General features: G+C 38.5%; 2 protein-coding genes across 3 annotated transcripts in view; one reads left to right on the top strand and one right to left on the bottom strand.

The window, feature by feature from the left end:
• Window positions 1-211: 211 nt before the first annotated feature.
• IVNS1ABP (influenza virus NS1A binding protein) lies at window positions 212-21,736 on the top strand. Of its 2 annotated transcripts, none has more exons than XM_026509230.4 (15): window positions 212-563; window positions 6,804-7,031; window positions 7,782-7,909; window positions 8,132-8,301; window positions 8,432-8,507; window positions 9,844-10,017; window positions 10,323-10,448; window positions 11,797-11,904; window positions 15,818-15,947; window positions 16,184-16,408; window positions 16,875-16,996; window positions 17,092-17,218; window positions 17,300-17,431; window positions 17,584-17,757; window positions 19,322-21,736. In XM_026509230.4, the coding sequence occupies exons 3-15, from the start codon at window positions 7,799-7,801 to the stop codon at window positions 19,573-19,575; spliced, it is 1,929 nt and encodes a 642-aa protein (XP_026365015.1). In that variant the 5' UTR covers window positions 212-563; window positions 6,804-7,031; window positions 7,782-7,798; the 3' UTR covers window positions 19,576-21,736. The 2 variants fall into 2 exon arrangements, with proteins under 2 accessions (XP_026365015.1, XP_026365016.1); XM_026509231.4 differs by lacking the exon at window positions 212-563 and adding an exon at window positions 1,218-1,345.
• Window positions 15,966-23,421, bottom strand: part of SWT1 (SWT1 RNA endoribonuclease homolog) — a 112,455-nt gene continuing 104,999 nt past the window's right edge. The window contains exon 19 of the mRNA XM_026509225.4: window positions 15,966-16,558. Within this exon, the coding sequence (XP_026365010.1) occupies window positions 16,549-16,558 (10 nt within the window). The 3' untranslated portion in view covers window positions 15,966-16,548. The remainder of the gene's footprint in view (window positions 16,559-23,421) is intronic.

Below are 23,421 nucleotides of genomic sequence, written 5' to 3' on the forward strand. Positions count from 1 at the left end.
AGAGGAGGCGCGCCCCAAACACGGCCTCTCTCCCTGGGATCACCTTGCCTTGACCTAGTTGAGCCGAGCAGGAAGGAACCCAAGAGGGCGAAGGAGAGGCTGGGCGAGCGGCGGGCGGGGCCGCGAACGGGAGCTTTCTCGTGCTCGTTTGTGATTCGCCGACGGATTCGGGCCGGAAGCTGCCGGGAGGCATTGGCGGCCGAGGCGGCGGCGGCGGCGGCGCACGTGGTGACGTGCGAGGGGGTGCGGCGCGAGCGGGCGGCGGCGGCGGCAGTGTCTCCGGGACGCGCGTGGAGGTCGGTCGCTCGGAGCTGCTCGGCGCAGTTTCTCCGCCTGCTGCTTCGGCGCGGCAGTGCCAGCGAGCGAGCGAGTCCCTGCGAACCCTCGGTGGCGCGGCCCCCTTCTCGCAGCCTTAGCGGACTGACCGCTCGTCTTCCCGCTCGACCGCTCCCCCCCTCCGCGGCCTCGAGGCGCTTTCCGTTGGGCCGATTCCCGCCCGCTTCCTCCTGCTCCCCATCGAAGCTCCAGACATGAGTTTTTCCATCTCTTCAGAGATGAACCAGGTAATACGCGCAGGTCCTAGACGGTGGAGGAGGGAGAGGGCGCGACCGGAGTCCGAGCAGAGGGATGGCGCGGAGCAGCGTCCTGGTCCCGGGGGAGGACGCTGCAAGCAGCTACCGCGGCTTTCTGGGGGCGAGGAGCCGGCGCCGCGCGGGCCCCGCGCTCCTGGCGCTGCCATGGTTGCCGGGTCGCGTTGGCGGCCGAGGCGAGTGCCGGCCTCTTTAGAGAGAGCTGGGGCAGAGGAAGTAGGGCGGGAGTTTTTGCCCGTGGGATCCTTGGGGGCCTGGGTCAGGGCGCCGCGGGGCAGGGATGACTACCGGAAGGAGGACGCGGGAATCTCCTTTCCCGCTGTCAGGAACCGACTCCTAGTGTCTGGGTCTAATCGAGGTCTGGACTCTCCTCCTTGGGACCTCCAGGGACCCGGCACGTGTGGGCGGGGAGCTGCATCGGTGTCTCGGGCCTGGAGTGGGGTGGTACCGCGTCCCGGCTCGCCGTGGGCCGCGGGGTCCTTTGTTCCCGCTCCACGTTGCCCGCTTTTCTTGCCAAGCGCGGGGAGAAGGGGGCGGGAGAAGGGAGGGAGCGGCTGCCCTGACGTGTCGGCGCTGAATGACTGCGTGGCCGGCCAATCCCAGCCGGGGGTGTGCGGGCGCCAGGCGCCTTGCCTTCCAGCCTTGGGAGTGGGCGCCCTCCCGGCCGCGCGGGGAGGAAGGCCTGGGGCTACTGGGCTCTTCAGTCACTGGGGCGATCGCCAGCTTTCCTTTTTACAAAAGAAATCGGCGGAGAGGTTTGCTCTTTTTCCATTTTTATACTCATCTTGTAAAAGGGTGTTTGGTTCTAAGTTCTTGATGGTAGGAAAGTATCAGACAATACCAAATTGAGAGTTGAATGTAAGAAGATTTGGACCACAAATATTTTAGAAATAGATTTACTGTTTCTCAATACATAGTAGACAGATCTATTGTTTGAAACAGCTGACGTTTCAAAACCTACAGCAAGTAGAAATAATCCTGAAGGGCGCAGTTTTGTTTCCTGATGTCTGTTGCCAGTGATGGAGGATAAGCATACCCTGGTATCAAACTGTTCTTTGAGGAGTTTATGTGGTGATCTTCCGTCTAGTAGTAAGTAAAAACTTTGGAAGCCTAGTACTACTCTTAACAGTTGAACAAGTAAAGCACGGACTACACTACCAGAATCCGTATTTTCTTTTAGTAATTCTAGCACTGTCCGTTGATTTAAGGATAACGAAATACTGATGAATAGTTTCAGACATAATCGTGCTGAAACTTCCGTCTAAAGATGCTAAGGAAAGCAGTTGTGTATCTGGAGATGAGGCAGACGCTATTTAGAATTGGATTAACAATAGTATTTAATGCTAGCTGGCAGGCTACTTATCAAATGTGTATAATTTGGTAGTTGGTGGTAAAATGGGACTAGAACCACTGATTTAAAAGAGACCTAGAATGGTTTTCCTCTGAATTTTTCTAATACATAAAATCTCTATAGTTAATTAATAGATATTATATCTTGATTTATCTTAATTTGTACCATTTTTCTAACCCTCCCCCCCAAAAAAAACAGGATCCCAGGTTTTGGTTTTAGTTTTTAATTGTTATCTTTTGGGCTACTTACTTTAGAGTGGTGGTTTTTTCTTGGTTGAGGTATATTTTAGATGGCAATTGAATGTAGTTTTGCAAATGTGGTTTTTTAATGTAAAGTGTTTTCTTATTAGGGAAATGTCTTAATCACAGATACTAAGATAAAGTACTCCTGAAAATCATTTCATTGACTTTTTCAACAATATGATTTTATAGTCAAAAATCTCCATGAAGGAATTCTAAAAGGTTGGAGATCCTCCCACCTTATGCTAGAGCGTGTAAATGGAGGAACTATGAACAAGGGAGTGATCTCTAGTTTTTTGTTAGAAGCACAGAAAATACATGCTTATCTTCACTTGTAAACTTGAATTACCACCTTTTAAGTGATTTCTAAACCTATCAGTATTTTCCCAACTATCAGATCAGTATTCTAACACTTGCAATAATCTGGATAGCCGGTAGGTACCTCAGCATTATAATGTCCCAAAGCAAATTCCTCTTTTCCTTCTTTCCTAACTTTGAGCATGCAGCGAACAAAAAATAACTGTTAAGCTTTTTGGAATTCTAATTTTGATACTGATTTTGACAGTGATGCCACACACACATATCCAAGCTAAAATAACAAGATGAGCAAGGGTATATAATATTTTAATGTCCCTGCTTCCATATTTTATCTGTTCCTCCAGACCATCCCCCACAATTGTGCTAAAGTGTTCTTGCTCTAATCTTTTCTGCTCTCCAGCATTGTTTAAATCTTAGCATTGATCTTTCTTACTTCCTCTCCCACTATTTACCATATACACCCTGCAGACTATAATCCATTGAAACAGAAATAGCTGCAGTTTCTGGAATATGTATGCTGTCATACCCCTTTCCTCTTTTGTTTGAACTATTTTCACTGCTTGATTTATCAGTCTTTTTGGTTGGTCTGTGAAGTATTCAGGGCTGGGGAATGGAGTTAACTCCATTGGTATTATGAGCATCCCATTCCAAATTGTGCCTGCCATATGTTTGGTGCCATAAATGGGGATACAAGAATTTCAGAACAATGAGGATGGAGGAAGTGAATGGGTTCGGTGAGTTTTGAGATGGTAGTTTGAAAGTGACATTGGGAATGTATAACTTCTCGTTTTACAAAGATTGATTTACTTTGCATAATTATAAAATATGTCCTTTAAAAAGAGTTCATTGCTATTTTGTCAGTTGGCTGCCCTCAAAAGATTGCCTTGAAACTTAAATAATATTTGTAATTTGCCTTGAGGTTTTAAGGATGCTTTTGAAAGTTTGATGATAACATTTTATCTTGCACTTATTGAAGGCCTGAGAAGAATTTGGAGGGGAGGCCATAATTGTGCCTACCTGTTTTACAACTCTTGGATAAGACCTGTTGAATTGTATTTCAGTTAAGCTAATCCTTTGGGGGGCTTTGGTAACATAACATGTGAACTTCTGGGTGTTACTAAAGCAGTTTAATTACTCATTTATGAGTCTTCTGTCTCCATTTTCTTTTACTAGTCATACTAAGGAACTGAAGTGTATTTACCAGAATATATTGTATTTGACCCCAGTTTTATTTTTTAAAGTGGATTAGTTGAATGTGTATTTTAAATACCAAAAAAATTTTATTTTTAGATTCTAATTCCAGTGTAGTTAACACAGTGTTATATTAGTTTCAGGTGTACAATATCGTGATTTGACAGTTCCATGTATTAATGCTCATTAAGACAAGTATACTCTTAATCCCCTTCACCTAATTCAGTCATTTCTCTACCCACCTCCCCTTTAGTAACCATCTTTTTGTTCTCTATCGTTAAGAGTCTGTTTTTTTGGTTTGTCTCTTTTTTCTTTTGTTCATTTGTTTCTTAAATTTCACATATGAGTGAAATCCTGTGGTATTTGTCTTTCTCTGGTATATTCTGCTTAGCATTATACTCTCTAGATCCATCCATGTTGTTGCAAATGGCAAGATTTCATTCTTTTTTATGGCTGAGTAATATCCCGTTGTGTGTGTGTGTGTGTGTGTGTGTGTGTGTGTGTGTGTGTGTATTGCATCTTCTTTATCCGTTCATCAGTGGATGGATACTTGGGCTGCTTCCATAGTTTGACTCTTGTAAAGCTGCAATAAACATAGGCGTGTATGTATCCCTTTGGATTAGTGTTTTCATATTCTTCAAATACCAAAGAAAATTTTAAGCTTTATACTTTTATTTAACTCTGGGGTGTTGGGGCTTTGGTTGGGCTTTTGAAAGAAAAAAAAAATTCTACCCACATTTTTATTCCACTAGTTACTGAGTTTGAGTTTCACAGACGAAACTAAAATCTACAAATTTCTAGAATCACTTGAAACTCAATTTGCCCAATGCTTACTTGAGTGAAAGTGACTGTGAACTTTCAAAGACATGGTTTTGCAGGCAGGAGTTGATATGATCTCTTCCAGCTTGGTGGGTGGTGGGGAGGAGAGTAGGGACCTACAGCATATGAGGACAGTAATGAGTAAAGTAAGTTTGTTGCATTAACTTAAATGTCACGTGGACTTGGACTATCTCTTAAAATCAATTAGGGTTGTACTGATCATTAAAGAGATGAGGTGCATATTAAGACCTTAATGTACTAGAAAGTCTTCAAGTTCTCAGTGTAGAAGAACTCATTTTATTTCAAAACTAATAATATTGTACAAATGTGTATACCTAAAGTTGCTCCAGAAATTCTCCAGTTTTTCTTCCAATGGACTGAAGTGATTTTAACCATCTCTCCCCCCCCAAAAAAATTTAAGGTAGAACTTCCAATTTATCAAATATAAACAGATGTCATTTTATTCTTGGTTAGATCAAGACTAGTTTACACAGAAACACTGAATAATGAATAAAACTGGTCACCATTTAAAATGTTTACGAATCTCCGTATCATAAATTTATGGTTTCTCAAAAAGCACATTTTAGTTATATCAACATAATTTGCATGGAGGGATTCCCCCCCTTTCATCCTTCTTTTAAGAGCAGCTTATGAAACTGAAGTGAAGAGTTATCAACCATGTCTGTGGATTGGCCACCCAAGTGTGTGTGTGTGTGTGTGTGTGTGTGTGTGTGTGTGTGTATCGTATATACAAAGATTTTCTGAATTTTTGAGCTGGGTCTTGAATGAAAATATCTGAAGGTTCCCTTAGGATGGTGTGTTCTCTCTGTGTACATAGAATTGTGTGGTACTTGGAAATCATTTGTTACAACTGAGTTCTTAAAAGCTGAACTATCTAATCTAGATGGAGCTGTAGAGCAGAGGAAATCAGTATTACGTAAGAGTATGATAACACTTTTGTTGCAGAGGTAAGCATTGACCACAGTCCCAACCTGAGTCAGAATTACTCAGGATGTCCTTGAAATAGAACTTAAGTTCTAGAGAAACCAGTTAGCGTGTGGGATCCAGCTCCATTACAGATTGTGCATGTGTTGAACTTAACAGGTTGTTCCATTGGAGCTGGACCAGCCTTCAGCGGGTTCTGGGTTAAGTGATTATTCATTCACCTGAACATAATTGTTAGAATTTGGGTTTGATTGATGTATAAGGAGAATCCAGGTAATTTTAAGATGTCCATTTTTAAAAGTATGTACATCTTGCAAATAATTTATTCAGTTCTCATTTCCTGAATTATAATGACATAGTGTCATAGCAGTTCAGGTGATTAAAAAATAAGTACCGTCTGAATTTGACACTTGTAGTTGACGACATGTGAAAATGAAGGGGGAAATGGAGGTAAGACTGAATATGATTACTGTGAAGATGTGGTTTGAATTAGAATTATTTCTTGGTAGTTTATTACTGTATATAAGTAAAAGGACCATACAAAGAACAGCCATCAGTATTTTCCCTTTTGTTTATTTAGTTCACGTCAACAAGTACTCATCTTTATATTTAGTTTCTAAGCTTGTTGTTTTGGTGGTGGGAAGATCATGAACAAGACAGAGGCTCTGTCTTCCAGGGCCTTGAATCAAGGAAGATATGGAGGTCCACAGAAGGCCAACTCAGAACAAACCAGCTGGAAGATTACACAATGCCTTTCACAGAGTGTTTAGTATGTAGAAGATAGGGAGAAACTTCTCTCAGCTGGGGGGATTTGGCAGGGGCTCTGTGGAGGTAAGATTTCATCTGGCAGAGGTTGCATTAAAGGTGTTCCAAGAAAAGAGAACAACTTGAACAAAGGTACAGAGGCTGGGAAGAGCAGAGTACATCTTGGGGAACACTGTATCTGGTTTGACTGTAACATTGTATACATGTCTGGGAATGATCCCCAAAGGTTGTTTGCTGGCTGGTGAAAATGGACAGATCATATGTTTGTATGTTAGTTGTATTCTAATAGTATAAAGTATATTAGAGTTAACCAATATATATATTTGTTCTCTAATCTTGTGCTTGTATATCTCACTTAAATGATACTTGTTATTAGCTCCTGTCTTCAGGGGAAGGTGTTTGTTTTAATCACCTGAATAGTTGCAGGCTAAATGAAAAACGTTTATGTATAACTGCATTTGTGTTATTTTCTGTATTTGTGTCATTTACATCATTTCTTCAAGATAAGGACTTTGTTTGATCTAATCTGCTTAGATCAATGACAGTCTGATCATTCTGAGTATCTAAAATTTGTCATTATTACAGATTATGATGCATGATTATCACAGAAGAAATTCGTGTCTATAGCTTTTAAGGACTTGATTACATCATTTCAAGCCTGATAGTTTTGGAATCACCATTAGAGCTTAAGACACCTCTGCCTTCACTTCAGCCACCTGTCTTCATACATTGAGGAAGTGCTGAGTTTGAACACTCCTTTGTCCTTGAATTATCTAAGACATCCCAGAAATCCATTTCTCACCAGTTTAGTAGGTAAGTGAATATTCAGTGCCCAGTGCAACATTAAGACACATTGTTTTTCTCAAGACTGTGCCCAGTATGCTAACAGCATTTATAATTTTCTTAAAGCGGAAGTTAGTCATCATTTGTAGAAAAAAGCATTTTTCTATTTTCTCTTTCTGTAAGCTATTTTGAATTTAAATCAGCTCAAACTGAAATCTATTACTGCTTTTTAATGATGGATTTTATATAGCCATTAGTTGTTCACAAGTAAAGGTAAAATGGACTTTTTTTTTTTAAGAACATTAAATTTCTAGCATGTATTCTTAGGAGGTAAGTGATTTCTAATATCTGAACCTTGCAAAGGGAACAAAATTTACATTTGTCTTATCGGTCTTTCATTTGAGAGTAAAGCAATCACAGCAGCCCAAAAGACAGAAACCTGTAAGTGATGACCGTTGTACAGGCTTCTTAGATTGCTCGTTGTATGGGTTCGGGCACGGCTGGGTTAACGTTTCTTTCCCTTTGCAATGAATGTACATGGAAACCTAGACCAAAGCATTGAAATACTCACCACTGTATGAATCCTCAAAAAGACTTAAGACCAAAGTATAGGGGTACAAAGACTTGAGTGCCAGGGTTTCCACAGTGTTTTTGTGTAATAACATTTTTGTGTTGATAGGATGGAATTTGAAAATAAAGATACCATATTACTCTTTAAGGTATAATTATAAAAATCCTCATTTGGGAGTAAAATAACTCTGCTTTCTTTCTGCCCTTTAGCCAAATTTATAAGGAAAATGATTCCCAATGGATATTTAATGTTTGAAGACGAAAATTTTATTGAGTCTTCTGTTGCCAAATTAAATGCCCTGAGGAAAAGTGGCCAGTTCTGTGATGTTCGACTTCAGGTATTTAAAACTTAACTGGAAACCTACAAAATTGCTATTTTATTACTAAAAGCAATAAGTTCTTGAATTTGCTTATTTTCTTTTTCATGGTAGGCATTTCATGAAATAACTTTAAAAAACAACGATTTACTCATAAATATTAGCTAAAGAATCTGATATGGTAATTAGCTAGAGAAATACATAGTCCACAGTACTTCTAATTTTAATTCCTCATAATTTCAGGTCTGTGGCCATGAGATGTTAGCACACAGAGCAGTCCTGGCTTGCTGCAGTCCCTATTTATTTGAAATCTTTAATAGTGATAGTGATCCTCATGGAATTTCTCATGTTAAATTTGATGATCTCAATCCAGAAGCTGTTGAAGTCTTACTGAATTATGCCTACACTGCTCAGTAAGTACTGTATAAATTGTATAATTAGGGGATGTGATCAGGAAATTCCAAGTCTCTCTAAATTTATTTCAATTAAGTATCTGTGTTTTAAGGTCTTAGTATCCTAAGCGATAACTTCTTTTTTTTAAAGGTTGAAAGCTGATAAAGAATTGGTAAAAGATGTTTACTCTGCAGCAAAAAAGCTGAAGATGGACCGAGTAAAGCAGGTAGAGTACCAGAAGTTAACATCTAAGGAAGACTTACTAGCAAGTGTGCTTTTACATGGTTAGAATGAGTAATTTGTCGTAAACCAATTTTTAGTTTTAAGACGTGAAAATGTCCCCCTTTTCTCCTAGAGAACTGAATATTATTTTAACCATTTATTAACCATTTAGCTATAGTTATTTAGCAAGGTCATATTTCTCTCAGATAATTTGAGCTAAACCCTTGCTTTTCAGTAGTTTTCTCGGCCGGGTAGCTGTATCAGTCACTGATAGCAGGATGTAAAATACTCTTGTTTTTCTCAAGAGTTAATCATGTAACTTATATTCTCAGTTCATTTGTTGTTCTGCACTCTCGAGTTTTTCTTTAAAAGGACTCCTAGAATTTAATGCCATTGAGAACTGCTTAATAATTCATAGACAAAAGGCATTCGGGGGCGCCTCGGTGGCTCAGTCAGTTAACTGTCTGCCTTCAGCTCAGGTCATGATCCCAGAGTCCTGGGATCAAGTCCCGCATCAGGCTCCCTGCTTCTCCCTCTCCCTCTGCCTCTCCCCACTGCTGTGTGCTCCCACACTTGCTCTAATAAATAAAATCTTTAAAACAAAAAAAAAAAGCATTTAATTTTCTAATTTGGGAGTCAGTAAACTGTAAGCCAGCTGCCTGTTATAAAGCTTTATTGGAACATAGCTATCATTTACATATGGTCTCTGGCTGCTTTCCACCTGTAGTGACAGAGCTGAATAGTTGTGACAAAGACAGTATGGTTCAAAAACCTGAAGTACTATTTAACCTTAAGAGGAAGTTTCCTGGCCCCTCCTGTAATGTCACTTCTCTGCTTAAAATTTCTTCTATGATTTATAGCACATACTCCTCAAGTTAGCACTGCAGTTTTTCCCTCATGTAGTTGCTATTTTTCCCAAATTATTTCCTCCTTGTCTTACCTTTTGCTCTAGCTAACCTAAATCGTCCACAATCTCTCTCTTCACTACTCCCTCTATTCTGCATTCAGCACCATCTCTCGTGTAGATCCCAGTTCAGCTACTGCCTTCATGATGAAGTCTTATCTAATTATTCTAGTTGGAAATGCTTATTTGAACATTTCATATGCATTATCACAGCATTTCAGTTTGTTGCATCTTTCCTTAAACAACTTATACATTTGTACGGCATTCTTTGATGTTTATTGTTTGTATACATATGTTCTTCCCAGTGTTAAAGTTGTTTGATTAGGGCAGTGATTTTTGGTTCATCTTTATATCTTCACATAACGCTTACACACTGAGGATTAAATATTCGTTAAATAAAATATATGTAAGTGTTGGTACTTGTTTCTTTTCCAAGGTTTGTGGTGATTATTTACTATCTAGAATGGATGTTACCAGCTGCATCTCTTACCGAAATTTTGCAAGTTGTATGGGAGACTCCCGTTTGTTGAATAAGGTTGATGCTTATATTCAGGAGCATTTGTTACAAATTTCAGAAGAGGAAGAGTTTCTTAAACTTCCACGGCTAAAGGTAAGGAGTAAAAATCTATAAAGAGATATACTACTTAGTTCCAGGCACAGAATTTTTGTCCATGTTTCAAGCATGTAAGTAATGGTTGGGGAAAAGACAGTACATTGAAACAGTACTGTTATTTTTAGCAGTGTAACTGGCTACCCATATGTGTATTTTTTTGACTACCGATTTTTTTATAAATTAGAGTAAATATATGGAATGTGATTGGGCATCTGTGACTGTTTTATTATGAAATTGAGCATTAAGCTGAGAATTAGAGGCTCAACACTGATCTGTGTGTCACTGTTTTTTCCTAAATCTAGTTGGAGGTAATGCTTGAAGATAATGTTTGCTTGCCCAGCAATGGCAAATTGTATACAAAGGTAATCAACTGGGTGCAGCGTAGCATCTGGGAGAATGGAGACAGTCTGGAAGAGCTGATGGAAGAGGTTAGTTTTAAAGTAAATGGGATTCAACAATTCTTAAAAATTATTTTGCTATAACGTGAAGGATTCCCTTTCACTTTTATTTTATAACCATGACCCTAAAGAATTTAAATTTTGCTATAGGTACCCCTAAGCTGAGAAACAGGGGGGGTGTCCAGGTGAGCTGAATGAACCGTTCAGTTTGGTCTTCTGCTTTTCTTTTTTTTATTTCTTTGCTTATTATGTGCTGTTAACTTCCTTTAAAGTAGCATGTAATTTGCTTTAGAAATGGGAGGTGGTACTGAAATTTTCCGTAGATTCTTAATTTTTCTTCACAGGTTTTTGCTTTAAATTTGAAAGTAGGTAAAAGCTTCTAATGGTTGTTCCTCCCCATTGATTTATCTCCCCATAGGTTTATTAACAAAACTAGGATACCCAAGACTGAAGAAACAAGAAGAAACCTCAAGTGTATTGACACGTAAAGAAGCAGCAGTCCTGCCCCAGTTCTCCTAAGAAAAATCCGCTGTGGGCAGAGAACGATGATGATTTAATGGTGTTTACTCCTTTACAGGATTCTGTCTTTAAAGCTTTGTGTTATTCAATGGTGTTGTTCATACATACAGTCACTCACTTTACTTGGGCTACTTTTTAAAAATACACAAGAAAATTGGATGGAGAGATGGTGGGAATTAAACATATGCGGATGGAGCCATAGAGTGACCTTGCCTCCGTCATTCCATTTAAGCCTTTCGGACTCACTGAAGGCTTTATCAAATCTGTTAGGCCTTAAACCCTACAGTTATCATTATGTTCTAAGAAGGCTAACAGGCCATCTCGTAAGATTTATATAGTTTCCCATTTGAAAATCAGGTGCATTAACCAGGTGTTTGCGTCTGCTAAGGGAGGTGTCTCTGTAGCTTGTTTTGCGTTTTGCATTTGCTTTTTATGTGTTTTTCTTGACATTGCCTACAGGACAGAAATGTTAATGCAAATCAGACCACTTCAGAGGTGTAAACCATATTCCATATTTTATTGTAAATATGTATATTCTATAAGAGCCTATATATACTGTACTAGTGCTTTTTTTCTTAATGCTATATAATAGAAGCTATGAGAAAATGAAGATTTCTTTCAAGCCAATCAAGCCAAGGACTCTTCGGCCAGTATTAGAAGATTCTGTATTTGATTTTTGTTTTTTAAATTTTTACAACCATGACCTGTATTTTCTTTACTTCGGGATCCTGCCAGAGCAAGATGTCAAGAAGTTCAAGAAGCACACTGGAGGTTACCTTGAGGCGTCTGTGTGATCTGCATACTAGTGGAGTAGCCATGGAGACGGTAGCCACATGGGTGTTCTGTTGCTGTTTTGCAGGTTCAAACCTTGTACTACTCAGCTGATCACAAGCTGCTTGATGGGAACCTACTAGATGGACAGGCTGAGGTGTTTGGCAGTGATGATGACCACATTCAGTTTGTGCAGGTACACATTGCACATCTGAGGTAACCTCAGGTTAAAATGTGATTAGAGCATTTTATAGCATACTGAAATTTTCCTTTAATAAAGGAAAGTGGAAGAATTTCATTGGTATAACTGAACAGAAACATTTTCGGGACAAAACAAGCCAGTCTTTCTTATAGTTACTGTTTTTGCCACATAAAAATAAATTAATTCAACACATTTAGATTTTTTTTTCCTCAATGAAATAGGATTTATAGGTAGTAAGAAGAAAGGCCAATAAGATGAAGCAAAGTAGAAATTGATTTTTTGGATTAGATTACAAAAAAATAGCTTGCAACAGGAAATTGTATTGTTAGACCCCCCCCCCTTTTTTTTTTTTAAATCTCAGGTATAAACTTTTTTAGTCTAGGGATAAATAGTTTAGAGAAAAGTACACAAATCATAAGTACCAAATAGTAAACCCACTAATTTAAACACTACTTGGGTCAAGAAGAGAGTTCTACCATCCTGGAAGCCTTTCCCCCTTCCCAGTCACTTCCCTACACAACCCCCCCCCCAGAGGAAACCATTATTCTAACTTCTGAAACAATAGTTTGCCTGTGTTTGAAGTGTACATAAATGGTGATATAGGATGCATTCTTTTTGTTTGGCCTTCAGCTTAACATTCTATTTGTGAGGGATAAACTATAGAGTAGGCTGAGTTAACTCAGTTTTAAGGGATGGTTTTCTTTAATAGAAAGTATATGATAAAACAAACCTGACTGGTGAATATCTCCGGTATTCCGTGGCAGTAGTGGCCAGATATCTTTATTTTCACAAAAAGTGTCAGGGTTTGAGTTAGTTGAGAACTTTGTTCGTAGTTGTGCATTTTGAACACTTAGGATATTTTCCTCATAACTCTAAGATGTTAACATTTTTTTAAAAATTACTCTTTCAAAAAGCAAAGTTTGAGTGCCTGATAAGTGGCAGGCCATGATGTTAGGTGTGTGAGGGACAGTTTCTGGTTGCAGGACCTTACAGCAGTGGATTGAAAAGGTACAGTCTTAGAAGAGGCATCTACAAAAGGCATAAAGGGGAGGGCATGGTGGAGCAGGAGAGAAATTAGGAAAATTTGACAGAGGAGGCAACATTTGAGCAGTCCTAGGATTGAGGAGTTTGCATAGCAGATAAAGGGATGTGTCACATAGCAAAAACACCTGTGCAAGGATGATAGGCTTAGAATGGCAGGTCACAAGGTTGGGAAAATAGGTAAATGCCACCTGATGGGGGCTTACACTTGATCCTTCAGGTAGTGGAGAACTTTCAAAGATTTTTAGACCAGGGAGGAGAGTGATATGAAGAGCTATATTTCACAACTTTCGTAACAGTAGTCCGACAGTAGGGGGATTGGTTAAATTACTGTATTACTAAACTGCAAAAATCTATACATTAGTCATATTTTAGACACATGGTTAACTATCAGATGGGCAGTCTCTAGGTAATGGGACTCCAACTGATCTATGGTTTGTTTCCTTTTGTTTTTCTTACTCTAATAAATGACTGCATTAAACCCTTCTATTTTTATGACCCAAGTACAGAGGATAGATTAAAGCTTGTGAGACCAATTTATAGACTATGACAAGCAGTCTTTCAAAAACATGATGGCTTGATCCAGGGACATGAAGTAGGAAGAGTGGACTCTAGGCATTTTTAGTTTCAAAGGTTGAGTGAGTCCCTAGTGAACATTTAGAATAAGAAAATTAAGGAAAAGGAAGAATTTGAGAAAATGGGATTCTGACAAATGTGACTTATTAGAAGGTGGTTCCCTGGATAAAGATCATGAAGTAAAATAGGACGAGGGGACACATTAGGCTTGAGGAATAGGAAAAGAGTTTGAGAAGAAGCCATTAGAAAGGAAGGAAGGAATTAGAATCAAAATATGTTTAAAAGCTAGCTAACATAGATGGAGAAAGTTTGAAGGACGATAATAAATTGTTAATTGTGTCAAATCACTCTTTGGGAGGTCATGTAAAAGAAGGTTATAGATAACATCTCTTCTGCATTAGTTTTGGGAGGCCACTTGGTAACCTTTAGTGGGTAAAAGTTCCAAAGAGTATGAAGGTCAAGAATCCCTTAGCTTGAGAAGTAATAGTGGTTCAAAAAGAAACAGCCACCGTTGATTACCCCCTGGGGAGTCAGAGGCAAAGAAAGGGGGGCCAGTGGGTGGCTGGGTGGGAGCTGATACAGGAAAGTTTGAAGATAAAGGAGAGGAAAAGATGGTGTTTGAAAATGTTCAGGAAGGAATATAAAGGAGTTAACCAGCACTTCTATATGACTTGTTAAAAAAAAAAAAAAACCCAAGTAGTCTTCATCGTTACTATGCTTTTCTCTTCACGTTGATTTTTTTCTCAATTATAGTCCATATGTTAGAGCAGTTTTCTTACTGTGATAAAAGCTCTTAATGTAAGCATCATCAGCTTGTGATACTTTGGATCCCTTCTTCCCACAGGTTGGGATGGGGTTTTATGTACCTTGTAATGTCTAGTAGCAGAGGACACAAGTCCATAGTAATATAAAGAAAGTGGCCATATACTCAGAATTTCTAATCTTTTAGTTGTATTGCATTTGGCAGTGCATATTTTCTGTGAGTGTTGTTATCTATCAAATGGATTGGCAGTACTGTCCTTACTGGATCAAAAGAGATGATGTGAATAAAGTGCCTAATAATACCTAGGTATATAATAAATGTCTAAGTAGAATTTAATGGTAACCATTAACATGGTACATTCTCTGCCTCTTCTCAAAATAGCCTATGTATGCTGTAATCACGCTTGTTGAGTGGCCCAGACCAGACTTTTCACAGCTTCAAGTAGCTACCAAAATCTTTTCCTCCAGGAGTTGTTACATGGCTTTTTCGCTTCCACAAGAAACAAATTTCTACTGTAAATCTTACCTACCCTACCCATGTGGCTCTGGCCCTGGGGACCGAAATAAGTGGATAAGCAGACTTGGTCAGGTACTGAGGTGGTAGCTGTTTGTTTGGTAGTTCCTTTTAGGGTGTCTTTGATTCCTCTAACTCCATATGATCATATCCTTTAAAGGTGTCAAGGACTAAAATAATTGGAAGAAAACCATCAAAGGGAACTCATACATAAGAACACAGTGTAATTCTCTTACAATCATTTGAAAATTTGTAGCTTTGCCCATTTTTCCCTCTTTTAGTGTTCCTGTATATTCTACTTTTGTGAATGTTTGGTTCTTTTAGTAGTATTGTTCTATTTCTGGTTACTATTTTTTATTTTTGTGTTTTGTTGTAGTTTAATTTGTCTAGAAAAACACTCTATAATATGTGTAAGGTGGTCCTGAAGAAATATACCTTTCAGTGTTTCTTGTAACTGCCACTTTTATCCTGAAAAATACTTCTCAGAGGGACTGGATTGGATAAATGTCTGCTCACTTTTTGCTGGCATTGTATGAAGGATATCAGAATACATATGATTTAATTACATTTGACAGTTTATCTTAGAGACGGGGTTAAATGTATTATTTCGGATAATTCATCCCCTTTAAATTAATAACCTCTTTTGGAAGATGATTGTACACTTAGTATAAAGATTATGTGAGCTTATGTAGATTATTGGAGGGGTGGTTCTCCCCCCTCCCCTTGAGGTATCTGATACTTGATCTACAACTTGTTTTTTTTAATGGCTTAAATTGAGCTTTTCCTGACCAGGCTACTTGTGTAGGTATAGTTGTTTCATTGCAAGTGGAGATGGAAGTGTGCCAGTAATTTGTGTCCATTGGAAGGTGTTGGTTTGTCAAATATAGGTATGCTATAAACGCCAGACGTAGCTGAAAGATACTGTTTTTTCAGTATTATGGAATAGCTCAGGAACAAAGGTACACCAGGTACGGTCTTTGGCTAGGTTTCTGTAGCTACCTTTTGATTTTGCAGAAAAAGCCACCACGTGAGAATGGCCATAAGCCGATAAGTAGCAGTTCCACTGGATGTCTCTCTTCTCCAAATGCTACAGTACAAAGCCCTAAGCACGAGTGGAAAATCGTTGCCTCGGAAAAGACTTCAAGTAAGTGTATTACACTTGTCAGATTGTCTTTGAGTTATTTATTTTTAAAGAAGGAGTATTGAGCGGAACCATTTAACAACTTTGAAAGTGACTATTTGTGGAGAAAAAAGAAGCAACTAAATTTGGAAAACAATAGCAGATCATTCCACTCTGGAATCTGGAGTCCAGTTCAGGATCACACAGCAACCAAAAGTAATAATAATTGCATCTTAAACATAGAACTTTTGTGCTTACAGATAACACTTACTTGTGCCTGGCTGTGCTGGATGGTATATTCTGTGTAATTTTCCTTCACGGGCGAAACAGCCCACAGAGCTCACCAACGAGTACTCCAAAACTAATGAAAAGTTTAAGCTTTGAGATGCAACCAGATGAGCTAATAGAAAAGCCCATGTCTCCCATGCAGTATGCACGATCTGGTCTGGGGACAGCAGAGATGAATGGCAAGCTCATAGCAGCAGGTAAGAACAGAAGGATGAGTGTTTTCTTACTGGAAACTTTTCAACTGGCTGAGCCTCTTAAATGGACATTTGTGCTTGCTTGTGACGTGTGAACTTTGGAAGACAAGGGATTAATGTGTCTTCTTCCTTGGCATTCTACTTTACCACATCCTAAAAAGACCAAGAAATAAAAAGTAAATACTGTTATGTTGCCTAACCTTTAAGTAAATGTCTATTTCTAATTCTTAAATTATAACGTAGCTGAATTATTCTGTCCTTATTTTCAAGCCAAAACTAAGCAATTTGCTCATACTGATAATGTTGTTCGGCTATTATAAGCTGTTAGTTAAAACACCAACTAATGGGGCCATATTAAGTCTATGAATAAAAGTTCCTTTTCTCGTACAGATTGCTTAAATCATTCTGGACCAGAAACCCTCGTCCAATTTAACATCTTAAACATAAACCTTGATGGTTCTTTTACCAGGTGGATATAACCGAGAGGAGTGTCTGCGAACAGTTGAATGCTATGATCCACATACAGATCACTGGTCCTTTCTTGCTCCCATGAGAACACCAAGGGCTCGATTTCAAATGGCTGTACTCATGGTGAGTGCACGGTGTTGCAGGAGGAAGCAATCCATATTTAGCTGTTTCTCAAACTTCAGAATGGCAGAAATTCTCATCTCTCACTTTTGATACAGGGCCAACTCTATGTGGTAGGTGGATCCAATGGCCACTCAGATGACCTGAGTTGTGGAGAGATGTATGATCCAAGCATAGATGACTGGACTCCTGTTCCAGAATTGAGAACTAACCGTTGTAATGCAGGTAAAATTACTTTTCTACTGGGATAATCAGTATTTAAATATGATAATTATCAGTATATAACCTTATTTTATGCTCACATAGGAGTGTGCGCTCTGAATGGGAAATTATACATCGTTGGTGGCTCTGATCCATATGGTCAAAAAGGACTGAAAAACTGTGATGTATTTGATCCTGTGACAAAGTCGTGGACAAGCTGTGCTCCTCTTAACATTCGTGAGTTGATTTTTTTGTGTGTTCTGTTTTTTGTTTTGGGGGGGTGTTGTGTTTTTGTTTTTTTTTTAACTTCTGAATCAACAGTATATGTAGTATACGACTTGAAGTTTTGGGAGATAAAGTAATAATTTTGGTTTGACTTGATTTTGTAGGTAGACACCAGGCTGCAGTCTGTGAGCTTGGTGGTTATTTGTACATAATTGGAGGCGCAGAGTCTTGGAATTGCCTGAACACAGTAGAACGTTACAATCCTGAAAATAACACCTGGACTTTAATCGCACCCATGAACGTGGCTAGGCGAGGAGCTGGCGTAGCTGTTCTTGATGGTGAGTGTTGGGATTTGGAAAAGTGAGGAATGGGAGTGACAAGAATTTCTTCTAAAATTCCAAGAGAATGTAAGTGATGACTATATACTTGGGTAATTAGAACTCAGAAGCAGCCATCTTTTCTGATGCAGTAGGGATTGATGGTTTGTCTTTTCGAGGTCTTTTCTAATAGAGACTTAGTAGTTTAAAAATAATAATAAAAATATATCAACACACTAGTCTTTTGATGAGTGGCTAAATGAAGTTCTAAGTCCTTTCCTTCCATAAACCATATGCAAAACATATCATCTTGGAGTTCCTTTAGAGCAAGAATTCAAAGAATTTGATTGCAAAGCAAAAATAAGTAATCCTCTAGATCTAGTCTTTTCTAACTGTCTACTCCATACTTGAGTGGAAGCAATACTGAGGACTATTTTAACGAGTCTTTCCAAAGCAACGTATTGGTATTATATAGACACAGCTTTCTTGTCACATCCATTTTATTGATTTACATGTTTAATTATGTAATTATAATAATGAGTTTAGTTAGCATTGTCTTGGGAATAAAGTAGAATCTTAGTTAAGCTTGTGGCTTAACTGCTGAAAGCGTGGATGTGTAGACATGCCAGCAAGTAGCCTACGGGCCGATAGCCCGCAGCCCACCCCAAGTCTTGTCAGTTCTCTATAAATACATAGATGCAGACAGGGTAAGTGACAGTCAGATGAGAAAATAATGAATTTTTTTTTAAGTTATACAGTATTTAATGCTAACATTTTATCTGTTTGAAAATAACTTATTAACTGCTCTGCATATATATTTGAAAACAAGTGATAACTCCTGGTCTGTTTCCAAGAGGCTTTTGTACCAGAATAATTTTACATAGTTGGAAAGCTCAAGAAAATGTTCAGTTATCTAAAATCTGCCTTTTTTTTTTTTTTTAAAAGATTCTATTTATTTATTTGACAGAGAAAGAGGCAGCGAGAGAGGGAACACAAGCAGGGGGAGTGGGAAAGGGAGAAGCAGGCTTCCCACTGAGCAGGGAGCCCGATGCGGGGCTCAGTCCCAGCATGCTGGGATCATGACCTGAGCCGAAGGCAGACGCTTAATGACTAAGCCACCCAGGCATCCCTGAAATCTGCTTTTCTAGAACTTCTTTTGAATCTTAGTTCTTAGGCACTGGACTAGGAACAAAATTTCCAGTGCACAGAACTACTCTGGCTTGCCGCTAACTAGCTGCATTTTTAGGTGAATTGTCCACCTTCTTTGTGCCTTATTTCATCTGTGAAATGGCAGTAATAGTAGCTACCACAAAGAATTGTTGTGGGAGAATTACACGTCAGTTACATGCTACCCCTCTCCTTTTAAATTGCCTGAGTTCCGGGTATGAATGGGATTTTATCAATTTTATTCTGTTTGTATCCACAGCTTCTAGAGAGCGCTTGCCACATTAAGTGAGGCATTTAACGAGTACTTTGATAGAATGAGCAGGCATTTCTACTAAGAACCACTGATTTTAGCAAAAAACAGATGAAGTCGTTTTTTTCTTATTCTCTCTTGACTTACTTTGTTTCCTTTCTCTTTTAGGAAAATTGTTTGTAGGTGGCGGCTTTGATGGTTCTCATGCCATCAGTTGTGTGGAGATGTATGACCCAACTAGAAATGAATGGAAGATGATGCGAAACATGACTTCACCAAGGAGCAACGCTGGGATTGCAACTGTAGGGAACACCATTTATGCAGTGGGAGGATTTGATGGCAATGAATTTCTGAATACGGTGGAAGTCTATAACCTTGAGTCAAATGAGTGGAGCCCCTATACAAAGATTTTCCAGTTTTAACAAATTTAAGACCCTTTCAAACTAACAGGCTTAGTGATGTAATTGTGTTTAGTAGAGGTACACTTGTGAATAAGGAGGGTGGGTGGGTATAGATGTTGCTAACAGCAACACAAAGCTTTTGCATATTGCATATTATTAAACATGCTGTATATACTTTTTGTGTTTATTGGGAAAGGAATGCAAAGATGAAGGTCTGTTTTGTGTATTTTTAGGACTACTTTGGTTATTTTACTTTTTGGAAGTTGATATTGTAAAAGAATAAACCAAGACTTGATCGGGCATGTCATTTCAAGTCCCCTCTCCTCCACATTTGTTTTTGCCAATTTGCACATTAAATGACTCTTCCCTCAAACATGTATTATGGGGCAGGAGGGGGTAGGGTTTAAGATCTAGGCAGTTGGGTTTTTTAAGGGCCCTTTTTCAATAACTGGAACACTCTATACAAAAGAGACTTATTTAACTAGATGACAATGACTATTTTTGTTTTTATTAAAAGAAAGCTGACATGCCTACCAAGATTAATCTTTTATGATTGCCTTTTTATAACTTTTTATATTCTCAGCACAGTGCTTTACCTGTTGAAGATATGGCAGATTCAGATTACCGAAGCAGAGTGGCAGTCGTAAAGGGTGCATAGTGAGGTGTTTCTTTTATACGCCCAGAACACAAACTTCGAAGCTTTTGCCTCAGCTACATTTTTTTTTTTGAGAAGGCAGTACCAATGTTTATTTAAATGGAGTTGCTGAACAGTAACATAGCTGTGGTTTTTATTTGAAACACTGATTTCAAATATTTTGACTTCTTGAGGGTATATTTTATATAGCAAGACATTTAATATATAACAGTAAAGAACGGTGAAGTACTTTATTTTCTAAATAATTCCTGTCTTTATTTATCATTAACAAAATAATCCTAAATAGCGCCCTCGATTGTGAAAAAAAATTAAACTGTATTGGGTTTATGAATGCAGCCTTTATCAGAACTATGTTTTTGTTCAGTTTTTCTCTTCATATGGATAAATACTGGTTGGGGTGACTTTATCGAATGTGTAGGCTACACATTCTGGTGCCAAAATTAGCACAGCCTAATGCTTGCTGCCGATGCAGACATATTAAAGGTACTTTGCAGGAAATCCTTGCACCATGGAATTACTATCCAAATGTTGTTTGTGTACTCATTCATGACTAAAAGTTTTGGGGACAATTTTTTTTTTCCCAGTAATGATGAGCTTTAGGTATTTGTGGGAAAGTAGTCACCTGACATGTCTGAAATAAGAACTGATGGTAAGATTTTTTTCTCAGAAGACAAACACGTAGGAATCTAATGAGCCAACCAGGACAAGACGACTACCAGTGACTAACTTGGGTTAGGAAGAAAATTGTTCCACTGGTACTTTGACACCTTCTGTCTCTCGTTTATTCCACAAAGAACTGTCAAGAAAGCGCACCTAGTGGCTGTGTAGTTGCTGACTATATTTATTGCTGGTTTGGTTTGGGACTAAAACTAGGTTGGCAGATTTGAATTTGCCTAATAGGATGACTATTTTTTTAAATAGATCTGTATATGTTCTATTTAGCCCAAGGAAATAAAATTTTAGTTGGGGATTCAGCAGTGAAATTCTTGAAATTACTTGTCAATTCCTAAGTAACCTGCTAATTCCTAAGTAGCATTAAGCAGATACTAGGTGTGGATACTCTGGATGAGTTTTTCTGTATTATATTATTGATGCCAAACAGGTAATTTGGTGGTTAAAAGTATGTTTTTTAAGTATGTTTTGAATATAAGAAGCTCCCCTAAAGGAAAAAAAAAAAGTGCTCATTGACCAGTTGTTTATATTTGTCTGCATCTAAAAGGTACACGTTTTTCTTGAGGGAAGGAGAAAATGTGGCATAGCCTCAACATAATTTAAAAAATGTTTTTACCACCAGTATGGGTTTTGGGGTAGTTTAGAAATAACACTGGTAAGGGGCGCCTGGGTAGCACAGTCGTTAAGCGTCTGCCTTCGGCTCAGGGCGTGATCCCAGCAATCTGGGATCGAGCCCCACATCAGGCTCTTCCACTGGGAGCCTGCTTCTTCCTCTCCCACTCCCCCTGCTTGTGTTCCCTCTCTAGCTGGCTGTCTCTCTGTCAAATAAATAAATAAAATCTTAAAAAAAAAAAATCATTGACATTTAAAAAAATAATAACAACATTGGTAATAACCACCCTTGTAATCAATTGTAACAATGCATAAAACATACTAGATGCCTAAAACAGTAGCAAAACTATAAAATACCTGCTCGAATTAGTATTAATTGGTTATACTCACATAAATTTTCTTTTATTGTGATGTTTAAAGTAGAGTTTTGATTTTTGGCTTCTAGTATGTCATATATGCTTTCCTAATCACCATGTTTTAGAATTCCTTATATTTTAGGGGGAAAAAATGGAACTGGGAGTGCGATACAGTCTTAGAATCCTTGCTTAATACTCTAGGTGTGCACCCTATGATTTCTCCAGATCTTAGAATTCTTAAAACTGAAGTAGGTCACAGAGAAAGAGTCCCTGGAGGATGTTGCTGCAACTTCAGAGTTGCCTTTGGAAGAGTATGAGATCACAGAAAATTTTGTCTCTATAAAATTAGTCATTTATTTGTATCCTACTTGGTTCCAAAAAAGGACTTGAAGGGTCTTTCATTGGATGACTGGATGAATTAACTGGGTGAAAACAAGGAAACACCAATGTATGTAGTAAAATGGTGGTTACCAGGGGATTGGGGTGGGGGGTTGGAAAAGAGTGGTGGTGTTTAAGGGTACAGACTTGTAATGAGTAATAAATAAACCTGAGATCTGATGCGCAGTATGATGAATATAGATAATAATGTTGTGCTGTAACGTAATGTGATAAATATCACTCCATGGCAGTCATATTGCAATATATAAATGCATCAAAGTAAGCAATACACCTTAAACTTAACACAGTGTTACATGTCACATTTAGTGGAATCATCTGTAGGTTAACAAGGAATTCTTTGAAGCACCAGTTTCTTTCATAGTAAAACCAGAAGGTCTCAGTTGTAAAATGATGCAGTGAGCAACAGGTACTAGCACAACAGCCAACAGAATATCGAAACTTCGCTATTAATAGCTCTGTGCCTTACTGAGGGTTGAATAAGAGTGAGAAGCAAAAGCTCAGTTACTAGTATGTATAGGATTGATATCTCGTGGAAATAAGAATCTAAAAAGGGTACACGTCTGAATTTGGCTACACATTTGCTCAAAGTGAGCAAAGGGGGTAATTTGAGCCTGGGAAAAAGGCACACACAGTACCAAACTTGGACGAAGGAAAGCAAGAAATGAGGGAATGACACAAGATGAAACAAATATACAGCAAGTTAAGAGTAAGAGTTGCTGAATTAAAAGGTTGAAAGGCCTACCAAATTTAACTAGTTCAGTAATTAGCAGGGCCAGCTATCCATTAAGGCTACTCCCAAATCAAAAGATCTCTAGATCTTAGAATTCTTAGAATTGAAGTAGGTACCTCCATTAAGCATTTTGTCTCAAACAAAAGTGGTACCAAGTCTTTAAAGGTCCAGGCTTGAAAGAAAATGCCTGATAATGATTGGTACCCAGAACTCAAGTTTAAAAAAAAGTAGATGGACAAAAGATTTGAAGACACTTTACCAAAGAAAATAAATGGATTTCAATAAGCACATGAAAAGATGCTCACTATCATAAATCATTGGGAAAATGGTAAAGAGTAAAATTACATACACACCTATTAAAACAATATCAGATTCTGGTTGGGATGCAGATCAACAAAACTCAAATTGCTGGGGAAATCACAAAATTGTAAGGTCATTTTGGA

This window comes from Ursus arctos, unplaced genomic scaffold (assembly GCF_023065955.2).
Source record: "Ursus arctos isolate Adak ecotype North America unplaced genomic scaffold, UrsArc2.0 scaffold_2, whole genome shotgun sequence".
In the NCBI taxonomy this organism is placed as follows: Eukaryota; Metazoa; Chordata; class Mammalia; order Carnivora; family Ursidae; genus Ursus; species Ursus arctos.

Bases quoted from the DNA above. Each gene is read 5' to 3' on its own strand.
- IVNS1ABP (XM_026509230.4), top strand. From the start codon at position 7,799: ATGATTCCCAATGGATATTTAATGTTTGAAGACGAAAATTTTATTGAG. The intron at 17,219-17,299 runs GTAAAATTACTT...ATGCTCACATAG, and splicing joins AACTAACCGTTGTAATGCAG to GAGTGTGCGCTCTGAATGGG. The intron at 17,432-17,583 runs GTGAGTTGATTT...TTGATTTTGTAG, and splicing joins CTGTGCTCCTCTTAACATTC to GTAGACACCAGGCTGCAGTC.